This window comes from Penicillium verrucosum, assembly GCF_028828655.1.
Source record: "Penicillium verrucosum strain IBT 35672 chromosome Unknown utg000001l_segment0_segment0, whole genome shotgun sequence".
Taxonomy (NCBI): Eukaryota; Fungi; Ascomycota; class Eurotiomycetes; order Eurotiales; family Aspergillaceae; genus Penicillium; species Penicillium verrucosum.
The window spans coordinates 7,111,586-7,128,082 of NW_026643210.1; the positions used below are offsets into that span (position 1 = coordinate 7,111,586).

General features: G+C 47.6%; 8 protein-coding genes across 8 annotated transcripts; 6 read left to right on the forward strand and 2 right to left on the reverse strand.

Moving 5' to 3' along the window:
* Positions 1-397: 397 nt before the first annotated feature.
* Positions 398-4,134, reverse strand: N7516_002632 (SAPS family protein; the record flags this gene model as incomplete). Its single annotated transcript, XM_057215352.1, has 3 exons — positions 398-1,078; positions 1,382-2,056; positions 2,107-4,134. The coding sequence occupies 3 exons, from the start codon at positions 4,132-4,134 to the stop codon at positions 398-400; spliced, it is 3,384 nt and encodes a 1,127-aa protein (XP_057077235.1).
* Positions 4,135-4,169: 35 nt separating this feature from the next.
* Positions 4,170-4,364, forward strand: N7516_002633 (uncharacterized protein; the record flags this gene model as incomplete). Its single annotated transcript, XM_057215353.1, has 1 exon — positions 4,170-4,364. The coding sequence occupies one exon, from the start codon at positions 4,170-4,172 to the stop codon at positions 4,362-4,364; it is 195 nt and encodes a 64-aa protein (XP_057077236.1).
* Positions 4,365-6,295: 1,931 nt separating this feature from the next.
* On the forward strand, positions 6,296-6,633 carry N7516_002634 (uncharacterized protein; the record flags this gene model as incomplete). The annotated part of the gene is made up of 2 exons (XM_057215354.1): positions 6,296-6,374; positions 6,527-6,633. 2 exons carry the CDS (start codon positions 6,296-6,298, stop codon positions 6,631-6,633), a joined length of 186 nt encoding a protein of 61 aa, XP_057077237.1.
* Positions 6,634-8,045: 1,412 nt separating this feature from the next.
* Positions 8,046-9,113, forward strand: N7516_002635 (uncharacterized protein; the record flags this gene model as incomplete). The annotated part of the gene is made up of 1 exon (XM_057215355.1): positions 8,046-9,113. The coding sequence occupies one exon, from the start codon at positions 8,046-8,048 to the stop codon at positions 9,111-9,113; it is 1,068 nt and encodes a 355-aa protein (XP_057077238.1).
* A 1,151-nt stretch (positions 9,114-10,264) lies between these two features.
* On the forward strand, positions 10,265-11,323 carry N7516_002636 (uncharacterized protein; the record flags this gene model as incomplete). The annotated part of the gene is made up of 3 exons (XM_057215356.1): positions 10,265-10,394; positions 10,490-10,807; positions 10,890-11,323. The coding sequence occupies 3 exons, from the start codon at positions 10,265-10,267 to the stop codon at positions 11,321-11,323; spliced, it is 882 nt and encodes a 293-aa protein (XP_057077239.1).
* An 855-nt stretch (positions 11,324-12,178) lies between these two features.
* N7516_002637 (putative SNF7 family protein (Cta1)) lies at positions 12,179-12,938 on the forward strand (the record flags this gene model as incomplete). Its single annotated transcript, XM_057215357.1, has 2 exons — positions 12,179-12,278; positions 12,354-12,938. The coding sequence occupies exons 1-2, from the start codon at positions 12,213-12,215 to the stop codon at positions 12,936-12,938; spliced, it is 651 nt and encodes a 216-aa protein (XP_057077240.1). The 5' UTR covers positions 12,179-12,212.
* A 287-nt stretch (positions 12,939-13,225) lies between these two features.
* Positions 13,226-15,084, reverse strand: N7516_002638 (NRAMP family metal ion transporter; the record flags this gene model as incomplete). The annotated part of the gene is made up of 3 exons (XM_057215358.1): positions 13,226-14,042; positions 14,110-14,381; positions 14,440-15,084. 3 exons carry the CDS (start codon positions 15,082-15,084, stop codon positions 13,226-13,228), a joined length of 1,734 nt encoding a protein of 577 aa, XP_057077241.1.
* A 1,081-nt stretch (positions 15,085-16,165) lies between these two features.
* Positions 16,166-16,474, forward strand: N7516_002639 (uncharacterized protein; the record flags this gene model as incomplete). The annotated part of the gene is made up of 2 exons (XM_057215359.1): positions 16,166-16,278; positions 16,375-16,474. 2 exons carry the CDS (start codon positions 16,166-16,168, stop codon positions 16,472-16,474), a joined length of 213 nt encoding a protein of 70 aa, XP_057077242.1.
* Between the last annotated feature and the right edge of the window lie 23 nt (positions 16,475-16,497).

Consider the following 16,497-nt stretch of genomic DNA (forward strand, 5'->3'; position numbering starts at 1 on the left):
TTCTTATTTACAACGTTGTACGCATCTTAGAAGAACGATCTATGAGATATGTACAGGTTTGCTACCGATTTGCTACCGATTTCTGACAACTAAATCAATTCGCTTCTCCAGACTTCAACTATCGTACACAGGCGAATGCCAACAATCAAAAGCCACGGACTCGTAAGTCGATCCCAGGCAAGGTAGCATGCGATACATGCAAGGGCACAAATAAAACATCAGACCAGAAATCTCTCCATGCAGAACTTGAGGATTATAAATGCAGAACCCCATGGCTACTCCATCGATGGAAAGTGTATATACAAACGCCATGCCGCGACGGCGACGTAAAAACCTCCACCGTTTTTCCCGGCAGGATGCACCGTCACGGCCACGCAATCAAATGCAAAAGAATCCGTTAGTTTGAGGTCGAGGACTTGCGGCCAGGAACCACAATTTCCACCAATCCATCGTCTTCGCCATCACTGCTGTCGTTTTGCTCATCTTCGTAATGGGAGCTCACAGCCCGGGACCGGCGGATGTTGTTGTATCGGCCGGGGCCCGAAAGGTTGGAGTAACCAAGGGATTCATTTATGATAGCCTCGTCCTCGTCGTCGGAGTCCATCATGCCAATGCCACTCGGTCCGACCATCTCCCCCATCTCATCGTCGTCGTCATCCTCGACTTCGAGAGGAACACGAACCTGGCGCCTCACGGATTCTGCGTGGCCATCACCTTCATCTTCAGATGAGTTGGTCGACAGTGAGTCTGGAGGGCTGAATCCCGATTCTGGGAATGTAGGGGAGTGTTTGGCATTGGCTGAACCAAAGTCACTATTAGGGAACGCGGAGCTGCCTCCCTCCGCATCATCATCGATCCCTGCAATTACGAATGGGTTGCTCGGCCAGTCTGACTCTCGGTCCCCATTTCCTTCAGCCCCTCTGTCTTCCCCATCGCCCTCTTCATTTTCTGATGGTTGTTGCTTTTGGGCGGCAAGGCGCGCGGCTAACTGACGGCGTGCCCGGGACGGACCGAGGCTCAATGGAGCAGGTGGCGGGGGTAAGATAGGAATAGGTTGACTGGCTGAGCTTGTCAACACCTATTAGAAAGTCATGTTAGTAAATAGGCTATACATTCCATGGTCAATGGCCTGTGAAAGGAAAAGAAAAAGTGCAGAAGAAACCAGTTCAGTACAAAAATGACAAGATTCTCTGGGCTGGGATTTTCAAGGTGTTGTCGGCAGTGAACATCAGCCAACAGGCATAACATCAGTTTGAGTCAAAACCACAAAGATCAAAAACCAGAAGAGAGAGGGAGAATCGAGAAGGGGAATATAATGGGGGATGCACAGTGTCGTTTAAGGATCGTGCCCCGTTATGTCAATCGGGAAGAGGTCACCCACATTGTCAGAGTCGCCTTGATCGGCATTGCCCGAGTCTCTGTCGTCCTGTTCCTCCACTTCTTCGTCCTCATCATCGCTTGAGCTGGCAAATCCACTCAAAAGAGAGGTGCCACCTCCGCCAAATGCTCCGCCGGAAGCACCTCCTTGGCCGAGATCGAAGCTCTGGAAGGTTGAGCCACCGATTCCTCCATTCAATCCTGCATCCGCCAGAGCATTGGAGTTAGAGAATCCTTGGCCAGAGTTGGTATTGTTAAGGCTAGTCTGGCGAGACCCAACCGACATATCGGGACGAACGCCGCCGAGAATGGCATTGTCCCGCTCGCGAGTCTCTGACAAAGTCTGTTCGACGTATTCAATCCAGTCAGGATTCAACACGCTCTCCATAACGGACCGTGACAGCAACTCTGGCGGATGACGCTCGCTGAATTTAACGACTTCCTCCGCAACAAGAGTAAGGTGTCCCATGTATCCGAGGCGGATTTGCTTCGTCCGCTGGGTCTCATCACTGCGCTTCTGTCCTTCGACAATCGCGGTGGTGATGCGACCGGTGTCAAATACATTGACAGCGAGTGCCCGGTTGTAGCCACGCTCCATGGGTCCATTGAAGACTTGCTGGATCACATCGTAAACAACATTATGAAGGAAGTTATTCCATGGGAAACGGAAGAAGAAGCCCTATCAATGGTTAGCATAGATGTTCACCGTTTTTCAAAGGAAATACTAACCAGGATCGTTGGGACCACTTTGTTCTCCACGAACTGGATCTTCAAGTAGTCACCGACGACAGGTCGCCCGTCAGTGTCGAGTTGAATGTATTGTTCGGCCGAATCCTCATCGCCGCCGTCGTTCAAAATGCTTGTTTCTTCGGCCTGTGCAGTAACACTGGATGCTTCTTCCGATTGGTCGGCCGGGGCCGGGGCCGAGTTTGACTCCGATGCTTGTTCCTTCGAGAAGAGAGGAGCTGGAACATCTTGAGAGACAGAAGTCACGGGCTCCTGGTTGTTCTGTTCGGTTTTTTGCTGCTCGCCTTGTGTTTCATTTTCAAGATTCATGCTGCCAACTTGGTCAGGGAGACCAATAGTAGGCGACGAGGGGTCAATGGGTTCGGTGGAACTTTCGGATGGATTTTTGATTTCTTCAGACACCGCCTCTGCTGCTGTGATCTCCGGTGGAGGAATTTCGCTGGCTGTGTCTGTTGGCTGCGAGTCTGCAGTAGTCGTTGTGTCGGCATTCGATTTTGTGCCCACTAAAACACCGGATGCACCAACATCCTCAAATCCTTCTTCTTCGCCCGCGTGTGGCATTTCTGTAGTCTTGATATCTTCCGGGGATCCGGAATCGAAGGCTGAATCGTTTGCGAAATCGGCCGTGGTATCATTACAATCAACTCCAGAATGCTCGTCTTGGTGTGGATCGAAAACCCCTTCACGGATCAACCGCTCACGCTCCTCATCTCTCTGCTTGACGTACTCATCACTGCCTGGTTCATTCAAAAGTCCCATATTACTGCAATGAAGCAGCTCTGCCATCAATTCACACGTCTTGAATCTGTCGAAACCAAGCGGCTCAATTTGTCCACCCCACGCAGAGTTCAACTTTCCTCGCTCAACAGTCTTGAGCTTATTTCCATCATGAATAGTGTGCTGGGAACTTTGAATGAGAGCCATGAACTGGGGGATATGTTTGGCGAAGAGACGCAGCAACGTTCCGAGGTAAATTGGGTCGTAAGTGGTGAGCATTGTATCGGGTCCACCAAGGGACTCCGGATCATAGTCGGAATTGTTCTTGCGAATTACCTCAATGACAATACCCACGCCCACGGTCAGGGGATTGCCGCCCTTGAGCATAGCATCGATGAGCTGCTGTACACACTGGGTCGAGACAAGCTGACGCGTCAAGCTGTTAGGACCAATACAGGACTGGTCGTTCGGGCTTGCGTTTGCAGATATAGTAATGATCGCTTTCAGGAAGTCACCTGCCGAGGTTTGGACTGATGCCGGGCGTTCGGGCGACAAGAAACACAGAAGGTTGGGGATCAAATCCTGGGATTTGAGCCAGTCGACGGTACCCTGTCCACCCTCCGCTTTCTCGAGGCTGATAATTTTCAAGAGAAGATCCATGACCATCGGGTTATCAACATGCTGCAACAATGCCGGGACAATCCCATCGAGCGTCTTGAGGAACTCCAGCATCTCCTCGGTCTTTTTATCAAGCAAGGTCTCGTTTACTTTTGTGAAGTAGCTTGCCTGCAATGAATCAAGTGGTGGGGATCGTCGCAGGAAGCCCCAGAAGTCTTGCAAGTATGAAGCATTGGCCATCATAGATTCGAGGATGGACCAGGTCTCTGATGAGAGAATCTCACAAGCGATATAAGCATGCTTCAGACGGTTCTTCTCAACTTTGTCTAGGTCCTCCGGGTCAAGAATATCCCTCAGCGGATCCCCTTCCTTCTCCTCGTCTGTGTCCGTCTTCTCGGCGGACGCGGCAGCATCCTTGTCCTTCTCCGAAGCGTCCTTCGTATCATCTTCATCGTTCTCTTCGTCGTCACTCACCAAGCTCGGTGCGGTGACATAGTCCGTAAGCCGTTTCAAAACATGGTCCTCGCGCAGGTATTCAATGAGTTTCGTATTAAGCTGTTTCAGTTCTTGAATTATTTCTGGCTCGTCTAAGAGTTCCTCGAGAGTGACATCGGGTTTGTCAAGTAGGGTATCGATGGTGGAGATATTCGCATATCCCCCAAAGCGCCAAAACATGATGGAGTGTATAGCCGAGGGAAATGATTCATAAAATGGATTCGTTTCGTTCGTCTCCGAGATGCCGTAACGGAGCAGTCTATGGTACAAGGGTTGGTCGAAAGATCGGGTTCCCAGAAGAGGTTGCGCAACAGGCCGATACACCGGCAGGCCAAGCGTGGAGTCCACACACAGAGACCAGGTCGCGCAGATTGAGTGGGGTACGTTCGACCGTCACGACTGATAAATGACTGGAAATAGGGAGGTAATCGATTGAAAAGTGAAGCGATCTAGCGCTGTGCGAATAGATAATGTATTAGCAATCGGGTTCATACCCTTGCATCACCAGCAGTCCCGATGATGTGTACCCGTGAAGCAGGCCGCCTTCACCGAATGGGTGCGACGGACGGATTTAGAGGATCTGGTCAGGGGGGGTTCAAAGGACCTTCTCAACCAGAAGACAGAGCCCTTAATAGATCATACCTTCAATCTCGAGGGAATGACGAAGAAATAGAGAAATCTGAACCTCCCTGTGGGTTTGGGGAGGGGAAGATGAAGAAATGGGGAGTGGAGTTGGAGAGTCAAAATGAGCAGACTCGACACACAAACACACACACAGAGAGAGAGGGGGGAGAGACGCTAATGGTAACTCAACTCCTGTCCATCAAGGAAGCAGTTGAAGAGAGAAGAGAGGTTCCGCTTCGGGGGAAGCTGTGCTGATCGATTACCGATTCCTGATGGCCACGAGCCCTGTAGAAGCAGGGGCGGAAACACGTATGTAATCACCGCGGGGATAATAAAAACCTCCAGATAAGAATGAACTACCAGATCCCTAAATATAATGTGACTTTGATGGGAATTATATCTTTATTATTATGTTCTTTCTTCAAATCATCTACTTTATTTATTCCGGTGCTTTGGAATTTCCATCTTATCTCATCATGGGGTCAGCTGCATGAAAATGACGGTGGGTACTGGGTACAATCCTTCCCCGCCAGATTTGTGTGGTAAAGAAAGTATCAAATACCTTCAATGTCCTGTCTCACGTCGTAGCCCAACTTAACTGCCACGGTGAAATACAACGATTTGGATGCCAGCAGATAGTATGCGCATCATCTGACCATTTCACTCCATGCCTTTTGCGAAATCTCCTCTGAGGTGAAAACTTGGCTATAAAAAACTATTGAACTGAAACACTTCAAGATCACGTGTATATTGTAGCCTCAGGCACCGAATGATGTTTTCTATACGGAGTACACAGTTCTGAGCTCGTCTACTTTTCCAATACAACGATCAATGCACAATCATAGATCACATCGTCTTCAAGGAACCGCTGTAAACCCGTGTGAATGGCCAGCTGAGCGGGAAAAGGTGATATGACAAAATGATCCGTATCAACATTCTTATAGACTGCGATTACTTTCCATTCATACGCACAAAGTATGCATGGTCTAAAACCCAGATGTTAATTGGACTTATTCGGTCAGGCTTACTAGAACGACACTTCACTTATAATCGGTTTACGAAGCCAGTCGGGTGATCCTTCAGCAAGTTTAACATGGAAAAGCTCCTACTAATGGCTCTGTACCGAAGTAGACCAGCAATTGCGGAAACTTTGCCATATCAAGCTATTGATTTCTAGATAAGCGTATGATGCATTCTATCTAGGTAGTATATAGGGTGCATTCACGATAATATTGAAGCATGGTGTGGTAACGGAGATCAATACTCTGGTGTTTCCCGCATTTATATATAAAGAGTTTAAAAAGCATTCACTAAATATATATCCTAGTAGTGGCCAAAGTGAGAGAAAGACTAATAACTAGCTTCTCAGAGTGTTTTCCATTTTCCGTGAGGGTTTAACGTCGGTTCTTGGTTAGTCCTCTATATATTTGTAGGTATCATACTTGGTTAAACATTCTGGTGTTTCCGTTAGGTCGATAGAATCGCGACAACCGCTTCGATATTCTACAAAGGCTTTAACTGGAGGGGAGTACTCGGTCAAGCATATTTATAAGATAAGTACACTGCTAATCATCTCATCTTGTTCTTATTTTACTAGACGCCCTAGTCATCTACTTTCGAGGTTGATCACTTATTCACATTATGGTTTACGGTTTATAAAACTTTTAGAAATAACGAATGTAATAACTGTCGTTATTAAGCTAGCTATTATTTATGAATGGCTCCAGTTCATAACTTTAACGAGGCTGCAAGGTATGGAATTCACTACAAGGTGCAATACAGTCTCGCCTATCACAGTACGTCCTTATATTTCCTTTGTGAAGCTCCTACGGTAGGTACATATATACCACTTTTGTAAAGAGAAATCCAGAGGGCTTTTTGTTTTTCAACCCCGAATGAATGTACGTAAATGAGAAAAATAAAGGCACAAGAAAAACCGCATTCTTAGGCCGCGGACACACTCCTACCAGCAACAAGAACCGCAACAACAACATCAACAGAGCCCGCACCAAGGGTTCCAACGCCTTCCCGTGGGCACGGCGCCACCCGCGGTAACGGTCGAACTGTAGGCCTTTCCACTCCGGTTAAGGTTTGCGTGGTGCGCCATCGAGAAAAGGCGCTGGTGATCCATTAGTGTCCGATAGTGGCTACTGCGGTGATGGCCTGTACCCTTTACTACCAGGCAACAGTATACTCGTCTAGTCTGCCGGGTATAATTCTGTAGGCGATATGTCTCCTTCGCCGGACGGTTGGTCGTGCCAAAGTACCAAGAATTGGCACCACATTGACAACCTTTTACCCAGCTCAAATTGCGGCTGGTCACTGCTCCCCGCTCCAGGGTTATATATTGTACATGGAAAAGACCTCAGTTTATGCTTTTTGCCGCCTTTGCATACTCCTAAAAAGACTAACAAAAAGACATATTGTGAATGGTGATTACGCAACTACGTAGATAGGTTCCCCAATCGGTTTATATAATCTCAATTGGTGTTATTGATTGGGTTGGGGCTGACCTACCTTGGTTTCAGATTGCGTTCATACCATCTGATGTCCCTGCAGATCTGCAGATCAGTCCTAAAGGTTCCCGAGTAGCCTTTGATTTTGATAGCACTGCCGGCACGATAGTACTTGGCACTTCGTTACCAAGATTGCCGCCCCACACCCCGGGGCCACACCAAAAGACGCCGCATTTAAAGCCAAAACGGGTCAACTCAAAAAGATAACCGAATACGGAGTAGTACAATCCCTAAATCCAATGTCAATGTGGGTCTGCATTGAAATGATAATTAAGGCTACCTAGTTACTATCAAAAGGACGCGTATGGAGTATATATGAATGAGATAAAAATCTTTCTCCTCAACCACTACTCTGCAACTACGCTTATATTTAGACCGAATCCTATGAACAATGTATCATGAAGGACGTATCGTAGTATTAGAAGCCATAACTTTATCCCAACTACATAATATATTGGTAAGTTCTGTTCTACAACATACAATATAAGATGAATTTAGCTTTTAACCGTGCAGGGTTCAAGCGTGTGGCCCAAGCCCGAAAAGGCAATCCGGGCACATAGTCCGCCTCGACTATACCTGTGTAGGCAATTCTCCGAATAATCTCCGGTCCAAGTGGGGCAATATCATATATGTTTGTTGTACTAGGTAGGTTCGTCTGCTTGAAACACCGGCAGGGGCTGGATGGTAATGGTTTAAAGATATACCGAACGATATTACGTCTTACGGTGGATAAATTAATAAAATAAGCCCTGATGTATGTCGTAATGAATCTAACTGTACTCCGTAGTTTCATCTTGATTCTAAGGGTCCATATGTGGACTACATACACATATCAGGGACATGTCAAACTTATAAGAGAGGAACCTGTCGCATGTAGCATTATCAGCAATCAACTATCATTCATTCATTCATTCATTTATCCTTTCTTTTTTCTAGCTCTTGTGTTCCATCATGTTCACCAGACTTTCGCTCCTTCCTCTTTTTGCCTCGACGCTGGCCGCCGGGTTGTCCTACGACAACATTGACAAGGCTGCCAGTCCCCGGGCCAAGGAGCTTCTCAAGTATGTTCAGTCTCAGTATGGCTCGCACTACATTTCTGGTCAGCAGGACCTGGCCAGCGTGGAATGGGTGAAGGAGAATATTGGCGTCACTCCGGCCATCCTCGGCACCGACCTCATGTATTACTCGCCCTCTGCCGTTGCCCACGGAAGCAAGAGTCAGACTATCGAGCAAGCCATCAAGTTTGACAAGGAAGGCGGTATCAATGCTCTTGTCTGGCACTGGTATGCCCCCAACTGTTTGCTCGAGACCGAGAAACAGCCGTGGTACAACGGATTCTACACCGAGGGAACCTGTTTCGATGTAGCCAATGCCCTTGGCCGCCGCGGAAATTTGAACCACCGCCGTGGAAATGGAACAGACTACCACCGTGGAAATGGAACGGACCACAGCCGCGGAAATGCAACGGACTACCGACTATTGATTCGGGATATCGATGCTATTGCGGTCCAGCTCAAGCGTTTGTCGGATGCAGACGTTCCGGTTCTCTTCCGCCCGCTTCACGAGCCGGAAGGTGGATGGTTCTGGTGGGGAGCTAAGGGCCCTGCTCCTTTCAAGAAGCTCTGGGACATCGTCTACGACCGCATTACTCGCGTGCACAACATTCACAACATCGTGTGGGTCTGCAACACTGCCGATTCTCAGTGGTATCCCGGAAATGACAAGTGCGACATTGCCACTATTGACTACTATGCCGAGGCTGGTGACCACGGTGCTCTCGAAGGTAAATTCGAGGAGCTGCGAAATGTGACTAAGGGTGAGAGAGTCCTTGCGCTGGGCGAAGTTGGATCCATCCCCGACCCTGAGGTTCAGGCTAAGGAGAACCTTCCCTGGGCCTTCTGGATGACCTGGAACGACGAGTTCATCAAGGATGGGAAGCACAACTCTAAGAAATTCCTGAAGGACACCTTCAGCAACAAGCGCGTTGTTACCATCGATGATAGCAAGGCTAAGAACTGAAGCGGGTTCAGACCTTAGCTAGGGATTCATAGATCTATGATCTGTGACCCTGTTTTGCTGAGCTGTACCACTAGTTGGGCGTGGATGGAGGTTCTGTTCACATGTATTGCACAGGGCTTTATTCCATATTGGCCTTGGATGTTCATTCTTTTATTTCTTATTACTGCACGTGGACGTCATGAGTCCCGTGTCTACCCATTATACTTTGTATTGTGATGCCTCATGTGAGTGATTACATGTGGCAGGCTTTCTACCTTTGATATTATAGAGAGATAATTCCTTCTTTCTTAATTTACCTATCTCTCTTCCTACTTCCTTTCCAAAACCGTAACTTCAGTTGTTTCTTTCGTGTGATTATTTTACTTGACTAAAACACCACGTTGATCCGACTAGCCAGAATGCTTCAAGCATCAGGCAAGCTAAAAGGCTACTTGATTCAAGCGATTTGAGGCGTTTTACATAGACGAATATTTTACAAAATACATGTGCTTCTTATTGAATTTCAGTATTAATTCATTGGCTCGGGTGGTTTACTCTATAATACACATTTGTATCCTTATAGTTCTGCCTATTGCTTCATATTTTTACTTTATAATAGCTCCCTGCGTAGGGACTGGGAAATGGCTGGCTGCCGAAGACTTAAACTGCACAGCTAATTCCAGATGGATACAGCTAAAACAAAGATGAACAAAGAAAAATAATTTCAAAGTCATATAATTGTATGACTACACACATTTAGGAAACGGCGTGCGTATACGATGAAGTAGACATAAGGTAGACATGAAGTCGACATGAAGTAGGAGATAAACAAGCATTGGCCCACTGTGTGGGGAGTGGAGCAGCCCTGAATCTACAGTCGGGCCGAACGAACGCATCTACCCGTGGCCATCAGCAACTAAAATGGCGAATCAGACCCTGTTTCAGTTCAATCTACGGAGTACTCCGTGCTAATTTCCACATTAAACAAAGGTTACATACAACATACAATAATACGAAAATACGGACTGTGCTTAGAAATAACCCCCCTACTCATTAGAAATCCACCCAAACTAATTTGTTGTCTACTCCTTTTGATATCTTTCTAATACATAAACCGCAAGCATGAGCCAAATGATCTATATTACAAGTACTCTGCCCCTCAAGGCAAAATCATGGCGCCCTTTTCAAGCCTCCGCGCCACCCTAACCCAAGCATATCCTCCTGCTCCAGCTTTCACTGAGGCAAACGTCCCCCCAGGCTCGCAAAATGGTCGCGTTTTTATTGTGACGGGTGGAAATGCGAGTATTGGACTGGAGCTGTGCAAGATCCTCTAGGCTAGCGGAGCAACTGTCTATATGGCGTCTCCCAGGTATATACTAACCCTCTTGAACTCGCAGACAAAAGCAGAAGCAGTCATCAAAACGATCACCGGGGCATCGACATCCAAGAATACCAGTGGCAAACTGAAGTTCCTCCACCTGGATCTGAACGATCTCTTGGTCAGTCCAAAGCTGCAGCCCAAAGCTTCGCGCAGCAGGAAGATAAGCTAGATGTGCTGTGGAACAATGCCGGCACTGGCGCTAACGCCGTCACGATCGGCCAACGCACAACCCAAGACTCCGAGCCTATGATAGGAATGCACTATATTGCAACACTTCTTTTCACAAAACTTCTCCTCCCACAGCTGCGTGCCGCCGCCCACGCTTCTGGCGAGGGTGACAAGACGTGTTGTCTGGACATCGAGCGCTCTGGCAGAGGCGGGCTCACCAATCAACGGCATTAATTTTGACATGTTAGACAACGGAACGAAGGACCGCACTGAGAACTACGGGGCACCCAAAGCAGACACCTGGATCCTCAGTCGGGAATTTGCTTGTCGATATGCTAACGATGGAATCATCAGTGTTTGTCTGAATCCGGGCTTCTTAAAGACAGCGTCCTTCAATGGGACCCCTGTGGCCGTCATGTTCATCTTGGACAAGATTCTCCTGAGTGAGGCGATTTACGGCGCGTACACGGAACTTTATGCTGGACTCTCGCCTGATGTCACGTTGGAAAAGAGCGGTTCATACATCATTCCCTGGGGCCGGATCCGTCCTAATGAGGCTACTCCGCGACAGGATCTCATCAAGGCCGGGGATACCAAGGAGGAAGGGGGTTCTAGATTATGGCAAGATTATGGCAATAAGTTCTGGGCTTGGTGTGAAGGGAAATGGAGCAGCTATGTTTAGGAAATCAACTTAGAGAATATAGGTTTTCGAGTACCAGTCGTTTTTTTTATTTTCATTTCGTATGAGAAATGGCGCTGTTCAATATGTATGAATGGATGGGCGGGCATTTGGCCTAGCGGTTGTCGTTGGCGACATTTGGCGCGCACTGCCTTTTGGATCCTGTCCATCCTCAGTTTGAGTGCCGTTTGATCTCAGGCTGCCGGATCGCCTCCGGGCGATGACTTTTTTATTTTTTTTTTAGTACTTTTCGATCACAATCCACAGGTTTATACATGTCATGCGCAAAGACGAAGACGGAACTAGTTTTCAATATCCTTGTTAAGTCTAGCTTGGCCTCAGCCGGTTAGTAGCAGACAGTGCCTCTCCTGTAAGCTTATCATACTTGAGTTCAACTGACAGGCTGCAGGTTCAAAGCCATACCTACCTACTAGGTACCTAGGTAGGTATCAGTTCAGGTGGGCACCACTTAGGTCCACGGGTTCACGCAGCCGCCTCCACGTGGACCTCTCGGAACCTCGGGCCCCGAGGAGATCAATGAGCTTATCTAATAAAGGGTCGTGCTCAGTTTTACTCTGAGGTAAAAGCGGCACGGCCTCAGGACCAAAACGGAAAGGGAAAGCCAAGAAATGGCTCCAGACAATCCAGTCTACGTACATATGTACATCACGTACTCACATAGGAAATAATTCAACCCTTCTCGTTGATTTTATACTTTTGCCAGCTCCTCCTAGCTTTGTCACAACTATTGATTAATCACAATCTCGGCCCGCCCATTGCGGTTTTATTGAGCACTGGCCACGCGCGGTCTGGAATCGCTCTCAAGTCCGCTGCCTATTTGCCCTCACCTTCTTCACCTTCCAATAATAACCCCTCGACCCAACCCACCATCATGAACCGACTATTCGGCACAAAGAGTACAGGCCCCAAGCCGACTCTTGAAGGTGCTATTACCAATGTACGATGCCCGCACAAGCCCGATCCAAGGCACCCACCCCCGCCCCTCAAGATAACCCCACTAACAAAACAACAGGTCGACACTCGAGTTTCCAGCATAGATGTCAAGCTAGCAGCGCTCAACTCCGAACTCTCCACATACCAAAACAAGATCGCCAAGATGCGCGATGGGCCGGGCAAGAATGCCCTCCGACAGAAAGCGCTCAAGGTCCTTCAGCGACGAAAACAATACGAGGCGCAGCGCGACCAGCTCTCCCAGCAATCATGGAATATGGAGCAGGCAGGAATGATGCAGGATAATTTGAAGAATGTGATGACGACGGTGGACGCGATGAAGACCACGACCAAGGAACTCAAGAAGCAGTATGGGAAGGTCGATGTGGATAAGATCGAGCAGATGCAGGATGAGATGGCGGATCTGATGGAGGTCGGTAATGAGATTCAAGAAAGTATCTCCCGGGCCTATGATGTCCCTGAGGATGTCGATGAGGCCGAGTTGGATGCGGAGCTTGAGGCGCTTGGCGAGGAATCCATGTTCGAGAGCAGCATGGGCGAGAGTGCTATGCCGAGCTTCTTACAAGATGAGGTGGCGCCCCCGCAGTTTATTGATGAGCCGCCTGAGCAACAAAAGGTCAAGGAGGCTGCGGGCGGACTTGGATAAGATTGATTAATGTTATAGCGTGCTTTTGTTTAGCGGCAACTAAGTGTTCTTCTCTGTGTCAAGGCACAGGCAGTGGAGTTGATTGGGTGTTTATTTTAACTTGCAATAACCTACACTCAGATCATATTTGAACCACTCATTCCATCCAGGCGTCATGCCATAGCAATTAGCATATGCATTACCAAGCTCCATGGATCTGTTTTCGCTGCAATCAGGGGCGTGGTAGGTCATTCCCATCGTCCCAGATATGCATCTTTCGGGTCATGCAAAAGCATAGTAACTACAGATCAAGATGCCTTGCCCATTCCCACCAGCACCAGCAAAGCTACATTCATCACAACGATCACAACCCACACAAGGACCGTAACCACCGAAGTGAGTAGGTTATTCCGCATCGGAACTGTCACCACATCAACTTCATCCTCTCGATCGGAGGCTTCTTCAGTCCGAACGGTCATGTAACGATTGAAACAGGTGAACCAGATAAGTGGCGCTGAGACAAATGGTAGAATAACACTCAACACAACCTGGCTCGCAGTCAAGGTCTTGTCAAGACCATCCTTACCAACAGCCGCAGCAATGATGATGCTTGGAATGATACTGATCGAGCGGGTGATGAGTCTTCGAAGCCATGGTCGAATGGTCCAGTTCAGCATTCCCTCGCTCACCATTTGACCAGCAATTGTGCAGACGATTCCAGCAGAAATACCTGAGAGTAGCAGGGCGAGAGCAAATACCAAGCCGGCAGCTGGTGTGATCGACTTGGAGAGCAAGTCGTGAATTCCGAAGAGGTCGGCATTACCTCCGTCAGGAACATCATAGAGAGCAGCACCCGCGACAATTAGGATTGCGCTGTTCACAAATAGGGCGAAGGTGAAAAGTGACAGCGACAACTCGATGATCGAGTACTTCATGCAGCCGCGGATTGCGTGGATCGACGGGCGATATTTCACTTCGCCGTCGGCGTTGCCTAGAGGCACCGTACTCTCCACGTAACCAGAATTGACGTCGAATTCCTTGAGGCGAGATTGAACCACGCCGCTACCAAGAAATAGAGAGTGTGGCATAACAGTGGCACCAAGGATTCCACAACTTTGGTAAAGACTGTATGTGCGTTAGTAGCTGAGAACTTTGCGCCGGGGGTAGCAAGATGCAGATTAGACAGACTTACCCTTCTGATTGAACAATGGCTGAAGATGGCAGGTATCCGCGGAATACTTCGCCAACTGACTGGTCCTTTATGAGAGAGAGCTGAATGCAAAAGCAAACAACAACACCTAACACCAAAGCCATGACAAAGAACTCGAACAGTCGAAGCCCCCACATCTTGCCATTGGGTCGGTAGAAAATGAGAATGAAAAGAACATCCACCAATGTGATAGCACAACCAGCTACCAAAGGGATATGCAACAGTAAGTTCAGAGCGATCGCTGATCCAACCACCTTTTCAAGTTTGTCAGTACATCGATTCAAACACTCTAGGCCAAAATGTGACACTCACCTCCGCAATATCAGTAGCGATAATGGCCGCTTCTGCGAGGAGATAGAGAATAATCACCATCCATTTCGGAAGATGCTCTCGGCAATTTTCGGCCAGGTTCAGACCAGTCACAGAGCCTAGCTTGATACACAGGGACTGCAGAAGAATCGCAAATAGGTTGGAAAGCAGAACGATGAACAACAAGGAGTACTTGAAGTCTGCACCGGCTGCGACATCGGTGGCATAATTTCCGGGGTCGATATAGGCGACAGCGATGAGGAAACCAGGACCGATGAAACGGCTGAATTTGGCCAAAGTTCGAGCACAGTTCAGAGTAGAAGACGTCAAGAAATTAAAAAAAGGTTGGCGAGGTGATCCGCTGCTCCTCGGGGGTGAAGAATCACCTCCCGAGTCGGCAGCGATCACTTCGCCGCTTGGCACCTTTTCCTTTCCGGGATCTCGATCTTGTTGACTGTTGGGTCTGTCATCGATGGATAACGGATCATCTCCTGCTGCATTTGCAGAATTGGCATGTCTGCGATGGACTCTGGAATTGGCGAGACCATTGAAATCATTCCGGGTAGTGGTGTCCGGACTGAAGGGTGGTGGGCTTTGATTCCAGCTCGGGTTTTTGAGTGTGTCGTCAGTCCGCGAGGGGCAATTCATGATTGCAGGCTTGGCTCGGTTGTCTTGGCTCGGTTGTCTTGGCTCTTGGCTTGGCTCTCTGGATGTTGACGATTTCTTCAATTAAGCCTTGGGATTCCGAAGTACCAAAGAGGTCAACATTTAGTTTAAAGGGTAACTTGTGGAGGACCCGTGTCCGAAACCGCCCGATGTTCATTTGCGTTCTAGAACCTACGGGGTATATGTTGTATGTAGTATGTAAACCGGAATTGTCTCACTTTGAGTTCTCGCTTCAAATCCCCGTGGTTCTACCTAGGTATTTATATGTCTTTTTATGTTGAGGATTTTGAGGATTTTGAGAGGTTAAGTGCCTTGATTTCCTACCATCGGAGGTCGCAAACAGTAGATCGAATTCCACTCAAACAGTAAACGGTTCGGAGTCATACCTAGGTACTTATATGCACAGTCTACATAAAATATGATCAGAAGATCTTGAAAAAAGTGGCTTGGGAGTTACTCTACATAAGTGCATGTAAACACGGTTGTATTTATTCTCAATTGGGCCAGTCTTGCCGACATCGGCACAGGATGTTTTGGGCAAGAATAACAAAGAGGAATGATACTTGCGAACTACCTAGGTATATATAGTTATATATATATCCTATAGGAGAATTGAAATATAGATATTGCCTTTCTTTTCCCATATCATTTCCATTTTCAAGTAGATGTATCAAGTGATGCCAATATACCAATCAAGGATCTATCCAATATATCTACATACTATATATAATCGTATGCATACAATCCGCCCAGATTCAACAGGAATAACAACGATAACAATAACAAACAAAACAAAACAAAGAAAAAGAACATGCAAGGACTATATGCATACCTAAAATAACTCCCAAAATGAATGGGCAATAATACAATAAATATGCAATATGACATGTCTGTCTAAGTAACCATCAAAGGTTAATACCCATGTTCACCGCCAAGTCCCCTTCGTTGCCCCTCGCAACCTCTTTACCCGCACGTTGTTTACTCCTCCACCATCAATCCAGCCAACCCCAAGGATCATCTCATACGCTAAGTCGAGGCAAGTGGATCAATATCTTGATACTCGATGACGGTTGCTGTTGGCAGCAAGACGCCGTTAATTCTTCAAATTCCCCAGCTTGCCCATCGTCTGATCTTCTCTTTTCCTTCCACCAGGCCTATCTGCTTCCCCGCCTTTTTGTTCTTTGTTGAAATTTAAGGGATATACTTAAACCTATCACCCTTTTCTTTTTTTTGTGCCCGCGTTGTTGTTTTATTCTGCGTTTGTTTCCACAGATCCCGTGAGTTCAAACTGCAACTACCCGTTCCCCTCCGCAGGTCTTCATCCACTCCAGCTGCTAACAGGATGTACTTAGTTGCTGGTCAAAGAGGATAGCAATGGCTGCGAGTACCTCTGGT